Raw genomic sequence first — 14,411 nt, 5'->3', positions numbered from 1 at the left:
ATAGGTATGCCATAGCATCCCGTTGTGCATTTAATTAGTAACTGATGATACTGGATATCTTTTCATATGCTTACTTGCCATCTGTGTATCCTCTTCAGTGAACTGTCTGTTCATGTCTTTTGCTTGTTTTCTAACTGGGTTCTTTGAATTTTTATGTGTTGAGGTTTTAGAGTCATTCCTCACTTCTTTTTACTAGTTTTGGTCTCTTACAAGTAAAGGTGCTATGGGCATTCACATATGGTCTCTTTGTGTAGATGTAAGTTTTCATTTCTCTAGCATAAATGCCCATGAGTACCTCATTAATGTGCACAGATGTTATGCTTCCTGTATCAGCTAAAATTTATTAAATTAAAGTGAGAAAAATGAGAACTCTGCATAGCAAGCCAGGGGGATGTGGGCTGATCTGCAGGAGCAATGCTCATGGAAATAAACATATAATCTGGTAAAAATTGGGGGTGGGCATTAGACCTAAATAGACATTTTTCTAAAGAAGGCATACAAACAGCTAACACATATATGAAAAATGCTAAGCAAACATAACTAATCATCAGGGAAATGAAAATCAAAACAACAATGAAATATCACCTCATCCCAGTAAGAACAGCTATTAATTAAAATACAAAACATAATGAGTGGTGACTAGGATGTAGAGTAAAGCAAACCCTTATGCATTGTTGGTGGGAATATCAATCAGTGTAGCCATTACAGAAAACAATATAGGTTTCTCAAAAAATTAAAAAATAGAATTAACATCCAATCAAGCAACCCCACTACTGAGTATTTATCTAAAGGAAATGAATCAGTATGGCAAAGACATTTCTGTACTCTCATGTTCATTGCAGCACTATTCACAATAGCCAAGAAATGAAAAGAACCTAAGTGTCCATCAAGTAATCACTGGATGAATAAAATGTTGTATGTATACACAATGGCATACTATTCAGCCACAGAAAGAATGAAATCCTTTCTTTTGCTAAGACATAGATGGAAATAGAGATCATTATGTTAACTGAAATAAGCCAGGCACAGTAAGAAAACTACTGCATGATCTCACTCATATGTGGAATCTACAATGGTTGATAGAAATTTAGAGTAGAATGGTAGTTACCAGAGGCTGGGGAGAGAAGTAGAGAGGAAAGGGAAAAAGTTGATCAATGGGTAAATTAAGTAAGTAAGTAAGTAAGTAATAAATAAATAAATAAATAAATAAATTCCATTCAGTTATGAAAGGCAATGGGAGATGGAGCTTAGATGCCCAGTATTAGAGCTTCTAGGGTATTTAGTCCCCTACCTTTTTCTTTGCAGTGCTGAGAATTGAACCTAGGGCTTTGTGTATGCCAAGCAAGTGCTCCACCACTGAGTTATGTCCTCAGGCTCTCCTAGGGTATTTTGATGACTTAAATTTTATAGGGAGAACATATCAGAGTACTTTAAATTTGGACTAAGATTTTCAGGGAAATACTCATGCAAGTGTTGAGGGACAAAAGAGGCAGTAGCATAGTATGTATTAATGTAGAAAGTATACTTGGGGGTGGTGACTGAGTTGCTTGTTTAGAACAAAGATTTTATGCAATTTTTCCTAATTAATAATTGTCACTGTGGGTGCTTATTAAATATCCCAATTAGCAAACCTCTGGATTAGAGCTTTTGGGTCAATAGGTCTGAATAGGGGTGTAGGAATTAGTGTTTTTCTTTTTAATGTGGTGCTGGGGATTGAACCCAGGGCCTTGTGTTTGTAACGCAAGCATTCTACCAACCGAGCTACCTCCCCAGCCTGGAGTTAGTGTTTTTAACAAGTATTTCAGGTGATTGTCAAGATCAGGAAAATTTGAGAAATACACAATTGTAGAGGAAATAGTGACAGATTAAATTGGGATAGAAGGTAGATGCTAGATATGTGGGGCTTTAAATGGCATGTGAAGGAGCTCAGAATGGTGTTGCTGAATATGAAAAATATTTATGATTCAGAAGTCCCTCCCTTATGAACTTGCCTCTGGTCTCTATACTGAAAATCCTGTCAGTATTACAAATGTGGACAGTGTAGGTTAATAGCTGTTTCTCATTTACATTGGAAAAAGTGTCAGGTTTACCTGGACTCTGCAAAAATAAGTAGTTGCAGGGATGAGACCTTTAACTTCATAACGCAGACAAGGGCCAGTGTAAATCAAGTGCATTGATTCTTCATTTTGTCCCCACTCTAGTCTATAATCAGTGATTTCAGCACCGTTGCTTTCAGGAATCTAAAAGATGCAAAAAATACTGAAATTGAGTTCTCTAAGCGGTCACTACATTAGATACTATGGAGAGCTATGACATGATCTTTTCAATGTCAAAATTTATAATCAGATGATATGAGATAGAGACATATAGGAACAAACACAGGCAGGACACTGTAATTAACATTAAAGAACTCAAATAAAATTAAGAAAAAGGATTTGCTAATCCTACATGTTAGATAAATTACTTTTCCAAAATTTATTAAATTATTTTCAAATGAGTTATTTAAACATATATTAATGTTGTTTAATTAGTATTGGTTAGTATTTGGTGTAATCAGCTATGTAACTTATTACTAACAGACTAAGAATTTTGTGTCAATGCTAAAACCCTTTACTATAGTCTGGGAAAAAGGGAAGAAAAACTTAAATATGCCTATGTGGTTAAATAATTAGGGAAATTCTTTTATTTTTGAGCTTGATTAGTTCAAATGGGAAAATATGCACATGGATGTTAAAGTGTTTGTTTTTTTTAAAGCTTCAATATTGTATAGTCACATTTCTTCTTTGCTGTGTTGTAGTTACATGCAAAAAAACGCTACCAGAGATTTATCAATGAAGTTCTTTAAAAAATGCTATTTTGAAAATTGGTTTAAATTCAGTATCTCTTGTATTAGTTTAAAAAATTCAATTAGCTACCTATTGATGGCCTATTTAGTTTTCCAAATTTATTAGTCTCCTTAAATATAGATCTGCAGAGCAGGGTTATTATTGTCATAGTGTTCCTAATACCATTGGCATCAGGTCCTAGTTGTTTTCTAGAAACCATGGTTGAAGATCTGTGGGACTCTAATTCTAATATCTCATTTCTTATGGATTTCTAGGCTTTCAAAAGATTTTCTAAATGAACTAATGTGCTTTTATATTAGCAAAATTAATAAAAATAAATTGATAACATACTCCCCAACTAACAACAACACAGGTTGGACCCTTGCAGTTTAGCACAGGTGTACCACAATGAGAAGGAGGGCCTGGGAAAGGTGCTGTTTCACACGTCATTGAATGAGATCCAAGCTACAAACAAAGAAGCAAAGACATAAATGATTTTGCAGGTGTGGTCACTCCCCACTTTGACAAGAACTACTGTAGAAGCATATATTTATCCAAAGCAAAATGAACTACAAATGGTCCAACTGAACAGTATAACATCCCCAACCCTATTTGCTACTTTTAACCAGAAAACTGTGGATTCCTCAGGAATTAATTTACTCACTATGCATCCATTTTCAGAGCCAGGTTGCTCTTTTGTGTCATCTTGGTTACCTTTTGCCTTTTTGACATGTACAAGTACTTCAGAGTTTCCATTAGCAGAAGGATTGTCTATAAAGTACACAAAAAAATTTACTATATTTAAAAATGGTTTTTTTTTTGTGTGTGCTGAGGATTGAACCCTGAGCTTTATGTATGCATAGTATACACTCTACTACTGAGCTATACTCCCAACCCCTAAAAATAATTTTAAGGGTATTTCATTAAAATAATACAAAATGATTTAAGACAGTTCTATTTAAAAATGCTTAAAGTAACAGAAGACTCAAAACATTGTGTCAATTAACTTCTTAATTGGATTTACAGACATTAAAACTATAAGTTTTTCAATTATTGAGAGGCAATTTGCTAAGCGATATTTGATTCTGTATTAAAAACCATTTGTTCTGGGCTGGGGTTGTAGCTCAGTGGTAGAGAGCTTGCCTAGCAAGTATGAGGCCCTGGGTTAAATCCTCTGCACCACATAAATGAATAAAGGCATTGTGTCCATCTACAACTAAAAAAAAAATTAAAAAACATTTGTTCTGCTGTAATAACATTTAATGTGCAAAAATACAGAACAGGAAATTGAGGTGAAGTTATCCAAGTCAGACAAGGAAGCCTCACCACTTTGGAGGTTCATTTCTTTGGACTTCGTTTTACCATTTAAGGGTGGATGACGGCAAGATGCAGGAGAAAGAGTTGGTGTTTGAATGGTCAATATATCTGAAGGCTAAGAGAAAAAATACAAAATGCCTCATGACTATACTAAATTTAAGATCAATTTTGTAAAATATTTAGTAATATAGTTCATTTCAATTCTCAATTAAAAAAGTTTCCCCTCTCTTTTCTCACCTGGCTTTGGCCTACGGGCGAGTTGCAAAAAACTCTCAGTTTATATGTAGTACCAGGTTTCAAATTGTCATATAAAAATTCCTTTATGGTGCCATTGTAGATTATATTCCAGAGATTTTCTGAAGGTATAAAAGCAAATTTATCCAATTTATTTATGGGTCACATAAATTTTATGGGTTCTCATGATATCTTATGTATATACTCAGTAGTAACTATTTTGGAAATTAATGATCCAATTCTCTATATAGTTAAATAAAATTATATTGCCAGTAGAATTAACCATAAAAATCATGAAATGTCAGTAAGTAAACATGATTTGTTATCAAAAGCTGGAGAAACCCAAGCTCTGGGATTTAGTTAATAGGACTCTACCAATGCTAATTTCCTGGTTTTGATTATTGCAATATGGCTATCTAAGATATTAAGATTAGGAGAAGCCAAGTGAAAAGTTTATATGGGAACACTCTATACCATTTTTACAACTTCTAGGTAAGTATAAAATTATTTAAAAATAAAACCTTAAAAATCATGACATCTTACCATTTGAATTTTCACTAACTTCTAAACTGTAGCTTGAAATGTACGTTCCACCATTATCTTTGGGTGATTCTGAAAGGGTATATAAAATTAAAATGATTCTTGAATAAACTTGGTAAACTTATAAGTCTTTCACTGGAATGTAATCTCACAAATTAATTTTTTCACAGAGGAAAAAACAAAATTAACCATTTTTTAATTAGTATACAGATATTAATAAAGATTATAAAATATAATACAAGTTACATGCTTAAGATATTAGACATGAAGAATTTAAATAATATTTTAAATGCTATTTAGAAGAGACTGAAATGTCAAATATATGTGTCATAAAGTTCATTTCTCTAGTTTTCAGGCAAAAATATTTATATAAATTTCTTTTCAAGGTGATATTTATTATTGATGTGGTCTTTTAATTGTGGCCTCAATCTTAGATGTAATTTTACTTGAAATAAGCATAATACTTAATGACTCAGAAAGTTCTACAATTTGTTCATGTATGAATTAATGAGAGCAATAGAAAATTAATATAAAACTAGAAAAAACAATATGGTTTACAACTAAGTTAATTTATATGGCAGAATATTTCATAAAAATGATTTAGACTATAAAGTTGTGGGCAATTAAAGAAAGATTTGCTCTCAAAAGATAAGACAGAAAGAGCAAAATTTAAATACAAAAATATTACTTACCCCATCCAATTTTTACTCTGTGTGCATGGATCTTTCCCCTTATGTGTGGTTTTCTAGGAGGCCCAGGCTTATCTGGAGAGGTAGTATATTTTACTTCTCCACTGGGGTTACTTCTTCCTTCCATATTGTAGGCAAAGATCTATTTGAGTAAAAGAGAATTCCTTGCTTGACCATTGGAAATAAATGTCTGGTTTTGTAGTGCATGGTTTGCAAATATAAAGCAAGTTATATGAGTGAGAATTTCTGAGGACTAAATGCAAAATAATTTCAAAGAAAAAGACTCATTTTCTCTAGTGAAGAGTATTATTTTATGTTAAAATATGACACAAATATATAAATTATAGCTACATACCCTAAACTTGTATGTAGTACTTCTCTGAAGATTTCTTATAGTGCATGAGAGGTCTTCTCCATTGTATTTAGGTTTAAAACCTAAGCCCTGGAAATGAAAGATGATAAATTTAGGAATTAGGCAGGCCTGGGGTCAAGTTCTAAATTCACCTTATTATCCAGCTGGGTAGTTCTGATCAAGTCCTTAATCTTTCTGAACCTCCATATATCTCTATTAAAGGATAAAGATAATTTTTCTTTAAAGGGCCTCTCCTGCTTTTCAGGATTTAATAAAATTATATATGTGAAAGCACTTAGCATATTACTTGCAACACTTGCAACACTTCTCATTGTTAGCTGCTTTTCAACTGTGGTAAAATATGTACAACAATTTATTTTGAAATTGACTAGACTTTTTTTTTTAAAGAGTTTTTTTTCCCCCCTCTGAGGCACCAGGGATTCGAACTGCTGCCCTTGCACACACTAGGCAAGCACTCTCCAAAGCAAGCTATTTCTTCAGCTCCTAGCCTTTTCAGTATAGATTTGAAAGTTCAGAATGAAATGAAATAGTTGCCCACCCACATGAGGAATCCAAGATGATAAAGAAAAGGCATAGCTGAAAGAATTATGTAATGGTTAATTTGAACTGTCAACTTGATTGGATTGAGAGATATCAATGATTAAGAGGCTTCTGGGTGTGTCAATGAGGGCATGTCTAGGAATAATTGGAATGTGGGATAGTGAACTGAAGTGGAGCCCCTCCCTAAGCATGGGCAGCACTGCCCAATAGGATGATGGCTTGGATGGAATAAATGTTGGAAGAACAAGGAAGCAGATGCAGATGCAAGCTCGGCTCTTCTTGAACAGGTTCTTGTTTGCTGCTTCAATCATCTGAGGATATCAGACTCTCACTTCGTCATTCTTCCAAAGCAGACTCTTCTGGTGATTTTCCAGGTAGCTTCCAGAAGCCTTGGTCTCATACTAGGGTAGCACTGTTGATCCTTCTTGTTCTGGGACTTCTGCCTCTTGAACTGCGCAGCCTACTGATTATTGCAGTTCTCTATCTTGCAGATGGCCATTGTGGACTATCCAGCTTCTGTTCGTGTAAGTCAATCTAATAAATCCCCTTTTTATAATCATTATTCCTATTGATTCTGTTCCTCTAGAGAACCCTGACTAATACAAATTATGTTAAGGTGCTAAACATCTGTTTGACCACTCAAGATCATCCAGAAGAAGACTAAAGTTGAGAATACTAACACATTTCTTTAAGTCTCTATGTTGCCCTTACAGTGGCTGCTATATTTAGCTAGTTTGCAGGACTTGCATATTTGTTCAGGCTTGAGTAACTCTGGCTCTGCATTGACCTCATCTAGAGCACAGACTCAAGAATCATATAATTCTTGATTGAACTGAGTAGAAAGTAAGCTAATCAAATTTAAGTATTTTTCAAGTGACAAATACTTATAAAATGTACCTAACACTGAGGTTAAAGATTAAAACATATGAAAATAAAACTTACAGATCCAGCATCTTCCATTTCTAGTACATAAGTAAGACTGTCATTTGGATTTGAGTTAGCTGGGGGAACCCATTCTAGTGACAAGCTATAGACTCCTGCTTCTCTTAGTTTAGGAGGTGAAGGTGTTGGAGGTATAGTTCCAGATGTATGGAAGACTGCTATTTCGCTGAAATCGCTGAAAAATAGATTAAGGATGAGAAATTATTTCCAGGTTTTTATGTAAGAGCAGACTTTTAAATACTGCAAATAATTCAATGTACCTTAAGCCAAAGTTATTTTTGGCAGCTAATCTGAATGAATATTTTGTAGAAGCATTCAGTTTAAGGATCTTGTGTTGTTTCATGGTACCCACATAACAACATTTGAAGTCTTCACCTTTACCCTTAACAATGGACACAAAGTATTAGAGTATTATAAAATTAAGAACAAAATTAATCACAACATTAATAATTATTCACAAGTGTTTTTAAAGATAAAATTGTGTACCTCATCCCATTCCAAAACAAAACTGTTTATTTTGGAGCCATTATCATTGGAACCCTAGAAATATCAGAAAGATAAAATTATGATCAGCTATTTTTACATATGTTGCATATACATTTAAAAATGACATGTTACTCTGAATGAATCTTATTATATCTTGTTTATAAAGCAGTCTAGATTTTAAAGTTAAAATACACTTTTTGAATTCTATAAGACATGTCTAGATTCTATGATTTTTTTGTATTTTCCAAATTACATACAAAGAAGAAAATTAATACTTTAAGTAAATTGTGATATAAATTTGTTGGTAACTATGACTGTAAATAACTAAATTTAGGTTGTAGAAATTAGTACTTCAGCTTTATTAATTATCAAAATTCTTATTGACATTTCTCAATTTACTTGACATGATTCAGATAGAAGACGAGAAAGATTATTGTGAAGAAAAAGTGCTAGGGAAATAGGTCAGATTAGGCATGCATAAATCCACATTTAAAATTAAAGATATAGTAGAAAGAGTGTCTTAAAATTGTGTTTTTCAAGTAGAATGCTTACCTTCCACTGTAAATTCAGGCTACTCTTGGATCGGTTAATCAGTCTGGGTGCAAGTGGAGGGTCCGGTTCGCAGCCTGGTGTTGTGAAGCTAGACACTTCAGACACAGTCCTGTGCTCTGAACCTCTTATGGTTGTAACTCTAAAAATGTAATCACAATTGTAAACTTTCAAATATTTATCCTAACACATGTATTAAATCACAAATTCGAATTCCCAGACACATTTCTTAAGAGATAATTATAAAAAATTTACTAATAGAACAGATCTGGGTCCTTGCAGATAATAATTCTCAAAGCACTCTCTCATCTGTTCTAAATGAAAAAGTGAACTAATGCTGGATTTGGAGTGGTTATTTTGAAGCTTGAAGGAAAGGCTAGTTTGCCAGCAAATAGCTAGGCTAGTTGGAGGAATTGTTTAAGTAGCGAACTGATACAGACTGGGGGTAGATTGTGTAGGATGGAACTCTTACCTTAAAAAATAGGCCATGGATGGTTGCAGATCATGTAGGGTAAATGTAACTCCATCACCACTGTGAAGAGATTTTTAAATAATGGATCTCGCCTGTATTTAAAAGCTAAGCAAAGCAGTCCTACTCTTACAATTTCAACTGACAAAGAAGCACAAATCTCCTTGAAGTTTGGATAAATTTAACTCATTTTATGTGCATCAAAATGGTGATATTAATAATTCAAAATACTTAATTTGAATGCCAAGTTAATAGAGCTTTAAGAAACAAAATTTTACCATTTTGACCCCTGCATAGTGTTTACACTGTGTTAATAGAGATTTGTTTTTAACTAGCTTATTTTAAATAGTGTAGATGTGAAAAGTCTCAGACAACACATGTCATGCAGTTTATTCATTCTTTCACACAGAGCAGTTTTTCTGTAGTGAACTCTTGTTACATGAAGAAAGTGACTGTCTTCCCATGTCTATATGTCTTCCTAAGTACTCACAAACAACTAGGTGTATTATATTATTTCAAGGAACTCCTTCAGACTTTAGATCCTAAAACACACTTCAAAAAAGGTAAAAAAATGATACTTTAAAGCAAATTCCACTTAGTGATCACTAGGCAAGTTTTTGTTTTTTACAGTGCTGGGAAGCAAATATTTTTAAATAAAACAACAATAATTTTTGTAAAGTGCATAATACCAGAAAAAGACTGCCATTTTAATTCATGAAAAGTTAATTTTATACAAAGCTTTTCACTACATTTTATATCTTCCATTCACCCTACCCAATATAGAAGACTGTGTATTATAATAAAAAAATTATCTAATTATAAAAGAAATAAAACTTTGAACAATATATAAGCAAATTCAAATTTTCATTTTGAGTCTCTGAGTAAAGATGATAAATTCTAGCAAAGTTTAAGAAATGTTTTTCAAAATATTGTGCAGATAGCTCCCTGATCTCTGACTGACATGCCCAATTGTCTGGGGGCATAGGAATTTTTCTTCCTTCCCCATTTGGACTGCATATCCCCATCTAGTCCAGAAACTGTTGGGAATGGCTGGGTATGCTCTTACTAGTCTTCCAATTTATCCTCCCTAGTCCCAGTTCTAGCTTGTGGACATATTTCTGAGCTCATCTGCTACTATCACAGCCTCTATCTTGTAACTAGCTCCTATAATTAAATCCCCAGGAGAGGCCAAACCTTAAATTTTTGTGGCAATGTATACTGCTTGTGTACCCAAAGGCATTGTAAAATCATGCGAAACTTTATTTTGTCCTAAAATGACCTAAGGGAAAGATGAGAAGGAGAATTGAAAATTTTCTTTTTCCTTTCCTGAGTTCAAATTTGCCAAAATAGGAAGTCTTTAGACTGAAGAAAATGGACCAGTTGATATTTAAGTTGCCTTTCACCTGTAATATATTTATAATCCAATGAATTTCATGGACAAATCTGATCTGGTAACCTACCACTATGTAGAAAATGATTTCTGTAGAAACATGCTTTCAAAGCATAGAAAAATTGCAGAAAACCCTTTAGAATTCAGCCTAGATATAAATTGTGGTCTGTATGTTTAGATAGAATATTTTAATTGAAGTATAAGAAATGAAAACTGATTAAAAAGACTTACATATAAACGTTTTTGTATTTTCCATTTTTACCACTATTAGATATTGCCAGTTCAAATGTTATAGGAGATTTAGTATGATCACATGTCTCAGAACCATATAGATTCCATGAAATAACAGCAGATCTTGTTTGAATATCAGAAACCTAAAATAGCAAAAATTCAAATAGCATACTTAAAAATTATAATCTGGAATTTACAATATAGTCTCCTTAAATCTTACTTGATGTTAACTGTATTGTTCTCATGTTGGGTACTTAAATACTGTGAATAAACAATGAGCCATTAATCCTATCCTTAACAATGCTACATTAGATCTTCACTTATTAGGTTACTAAAGAAGATTATGAAATATTAACCATGTAAAAACTTTAAATTAAAACTATGCAAGACATTAATGTACCAATAAAAATGTGGAAAAAAACAAGAAAAAAATACACAGTGAATTTGCAAATTTTCAGCCATCAAAGTATGAAAAGGAATGCTTAAATATTCACTTTAGTTACTTACAAGGGGTTTCTCAGTGATGAAATAGTATGATTTTCTGTGTTCTGTTTTGTATTCTAAAAGTAAAAAAAAGCACATCAAGACAAACATTACATTGGCAAAAATAAGAAAAAGGGGTTAGATGTCCATTATCCCACTACAAACATATCACCAAAAGAACAACTAAACACGTAGTAGCAATTTACATTAAAAGATTTAAAAGAAGAGAGCAGTACCAAGTATAAAATACTAAACAAATTCTAACAAAAGATGAACAAAAGTCCTCAATTTCAAATCATGTGAACTGGTCAGAATTGTAGGGCAATTTTATATTTTACTGGCAGGCAACTAGAAAAAATTATGTGGTATACATATGTTGTATAAGGACAGTTTTTTCTTCTTGATTTGAAAAAGCAGTTTTTCATATGGTTTTGTATACTATTCAGCTTTAAAATGGAGGGAGGGGATCCTGTCATTTGTACATGTATGAACCAGTAGGACATTAAGCTAAGTGAAATAAACCAAGCACAGAAAGACAAATACTGCACCATCTTACATACATGTGAAATCTTATAAAGTTGAACTCATAGAAAGTAGAGAAAAGAATGGTGGCTAACAGGGTCTGGGGGATGGGGTAGGAAGGGAGAAAATGGGGAGTTGTTAATCAAAGGGTATGAAATTTCAGATAGGAGGAACAGGTTTTGAGAACTATTGCACAGCAAGGTGAGTATAGTCAATAATACTGTATTGAATATTTCAAAATAACGAATAAATTTCAAATGTCTCACCATCAAAAACATAGGTGAGGTGATTGATATGTTCATTAGCTTCATTTAATCATTCTACACAGTAAATGTGTCAAAACATCACAGTGAATCCCACAAAATATACAATTATGAATTGTCAAAAATAATATTAATAAATTTAAAATAAATTAGAAAAACAATTTAAAGGTAGGGGCATACAAAGAAGAAAAAGTGGATGGAAGCAGAAAATGGCACCTAAATATTTAAAATGTGCTAAGAGTCCTAAACTGGAATGTTCATTCATTGTCAACTAAACTTCTGGTTTTACCTTTTACAGTTGCATTTGATGATTGGCTCTTGTTTTCTTTTCCACCTGATTTATGTTTGTTGTCTCTGCCTCCCATAGCATTCCGTTTCTTTCCGTGATTACTCTCAACCAGAGCCCTAGCAGTGCTGGGTATTGTGGTAGTATTGGAAGAACTGAGAGTATTATCAATGGTAGAAGTAATGGGAGCATTATCAATGGCAGATGTGCTGGGAGCATTATCAATGGCAGATGTGCTGGGAGCATTATCAATGGCAGATGTGCTGGGAGCATTATCAATGGCAGATGTGCTGGGAGCATTATCAATGGCAGAAGTACTGGAAGCATTTTCAATGACAGAAATGCTGGGAACACTTTCAAGGACAGAAGTGTTGGGATCATCCTCAGAAATAGGAGAATTTGGTGTACTGTCAATAGTTGATGGACTGGGAGTTCTGTCAGAAGTGGTCGTTGTGGGAGCATAATTAGTGCCCGAAGGGGCTGTAACACTATCAGTGGTGTCAGGGCAAAGAGTACTGTCTGAGGTGGAAGTGGTAAGGACATGGTCAGCTGAAGAATTATTGGGAGTTTTGTCAGTATTGGGAATGCTTGGAGGATTGTCAACAGTGTTGGTACTGGGAGTATTGTCAGCAGCATAAATGTTTAGAGCATCGTTCACAGTATAGGTACTTGGAGCATTGTCCACAGTGTAAGTGCTCAAAGTATTGTTCACAGTGTAGGTGCTCAAAGTATTTTCAACAGTGTAGGTGCACGGGACATTGTCCACAGTACAGGTGCTCAAAGTATTGTCAACAGCATAGGTGCTTGGAGCATTGTCCACAGTATAAATGTTGGATGTATTGTCAGCAGTGTAGGTGGTTGGAGCACAGTTCACAGAGTAACTACCTGGAGTACCAGAGATACTAGAAAAATCATTAGTTTTGTTTACAATCAAAGAGGTGTTGTTAACCATATAGCTATTCTTGTATCCACCAACTTGGCGTTCTCTCATTTTTTTCTTCATATATTCTCCCATTTTAGCAGCCCTTTCATCAAATTGGTTATAATTTGCTCTTCCATGAGAATAGGTTTCTAAAAGAGACAATGGGATGATGTTTAATGATCATAATAATTATATACTTCAAGTTCTTTTCTTACCTAACCAACAAAAGAGCATTGATAAACCATGCATTACTTGAAATTTTTTTTCCCTTTGCCTTAACAGGTATTAGGTATATGTGTGTAGGTATCGTTATATTTATAATATATTGACTTGCACAGAAAGAAACATGAGCAAATACAGTGTTTTCTTAGGTAATAACTCCACTTTCAAATTTTAAGGTCCTAAGATGATTGTAATGTTGACTTTCCATTGTCTTTTATATCCATGTGGCATTAGTAATCAAAAAATTTTTAATGATTTTTCCAATCATAAAATAATGTTATAGACCCAGTCAGTAAAAGTTTGTCTTAAATCACATGCTATATCAAAGTATGACAACTATTTACAGAAAATTCTGTTTAATGAACATTTTATCTAAGAGACAAATAAACCTTAGGAACTATAAACATTTTCCCTATGACATCAATTCTAATATACATGCATGAAATGCAATCATTCACAGAATGTTCAACTTTCTTCATTTTAATAATTGTCCATATTCGTTAATTTTAACAAACTCAAAATAGTTCTTGTTTAAGAAAATCATATACTACCGTGATGCTCCTGGTAAATAAATGTTGGTGGTGGTGGCAGTGGTGGCGGTGGTGGCAGTGGTGGTGGTAGTGGTGGTAGCTGCTGAGGCACAGGTTCTTGGATATAAGTTAGTGGAAATTCCCCATGAAGTGGGGGAAACATCAGTTGAGGGGCTTGTGGATATATAAGAGAGGGTGGTGTTATGAAGTGCGATACTTGTACAGGAGCAGGCATGGGCATGCGATACTCAATTGTCTGAGGCACAATGATAATTTTGCGAATTCCATTATCTTCTACCACCTACAGTGGAAGTGAAAGTCAAAATACATATTAGAAGCCATAAACATCAGATTTTTCCCTACTAAATTTTGATTTATATTCTAAGATTTTAATTCAGAAATCAAACACATCAAAAACTAATAATCGGGCTGGGAATATCGCTCAGTTGGTAGAGTGCTTGCCTCGCAAGCACAAGGCCCTGGGTTCAATCCCCAGCACTGTAAAAAAAAACCAAACCAAAACAAAACAAAAAACTAATAATCAAGTGAAACTATAATGTAAAGCAGGAAGCAAGGTTAATTCTTCCTTTTTCCTGTA

The 14,411-nt window shown here is 33.7% G+C and overlaps 1 protein-coding gene across 2 annotated transcripts in view; it reads right to left on the bottom strand.

Annotated features, from left to right (window-relative positions):
* The window catches only part of LOC306650753 (fibronectin type III domain containing protein 3C1-like), a 36,377-nt gene that overhangs the window by 5,101 nt on the left and 16,865 nt on the right, over positions 1-14,411 (bottom strand). For both annotated transcript variants that reach the window (XM_079123014.1, XM_079123013.1), the window contains exons 6-22: positions 13,835-14,114; positions 12,143-13,210; positions 11,093-11,145; positions 10,586-10,728; positions 8,968-9,027; positions 8,499-8,637; positions 7,947-8,000; positions 7,721-7,842; positions 7,461-7,635; positions 5,961-6,047; positions 5,609-5,747; positions 4,920-4,988; positions 4,380-4,498; positions 4,152-4,257; positions 3,490-3,596; positions 3,177-3,290; positions 2,091-2,240 (exon numbers count right to left, since the gene is read on the bottom strand). In XM_079123014.1, the coding sequence (XP_078979140.1) occupies positions 2,091-2,240; positions 3,177-3,290; positions 3,490-3,596; positions 4,152-4,257; positions 4,380-4,498; positions 4,920-4,988; positions 5,609-5,747; positions 5,961-6,047; positions 7,461-7,635; positions 7,721-7,842; positions 7,947-8,000; positions 8,499-8,637; positions 8,968-9,027; positions 10,586-10,728; positions 11,093-11,145; positions 12,143-13,210; positions 13,835-14,114 (2,985 nt within the window). The remainder of the gene's footprint in view (positions 1-2,090; positions 2,241-3,176; positions 3,291-3,489; positions 3,597-4,151; positions 4,258-4,379; positions 4,499-4,919; positions 4,989-5,608; positions 5,748-5,960; positions 6,048-7,460; positions 7,636-7,720; positions 7,843-7,946; positions 8,001-8,498; positions 8,638-8,967; positions 9,028-10,585; positions 10,729-11,092; positions 11,146-12,142; positions 13,211-13,834; positions 14,115-14,411) is intronic.

Source organism: Sciurus vulgaris, assembly GCF_902686455.1.
Source record: "Sciurus vulgaris genome assembly, chromosome: X".
NCBI classification, from domain to species: Eukaryota; Metazoa; Chordata; class Mammalia; order Rodentia; family Sciuridae; genus Sciurus; species Sciurus vulgaris.
Note: the sequence above shows the minus strand (reverse complement) of the source record. Positions and strands in the feature narration are given on the sequence as shown.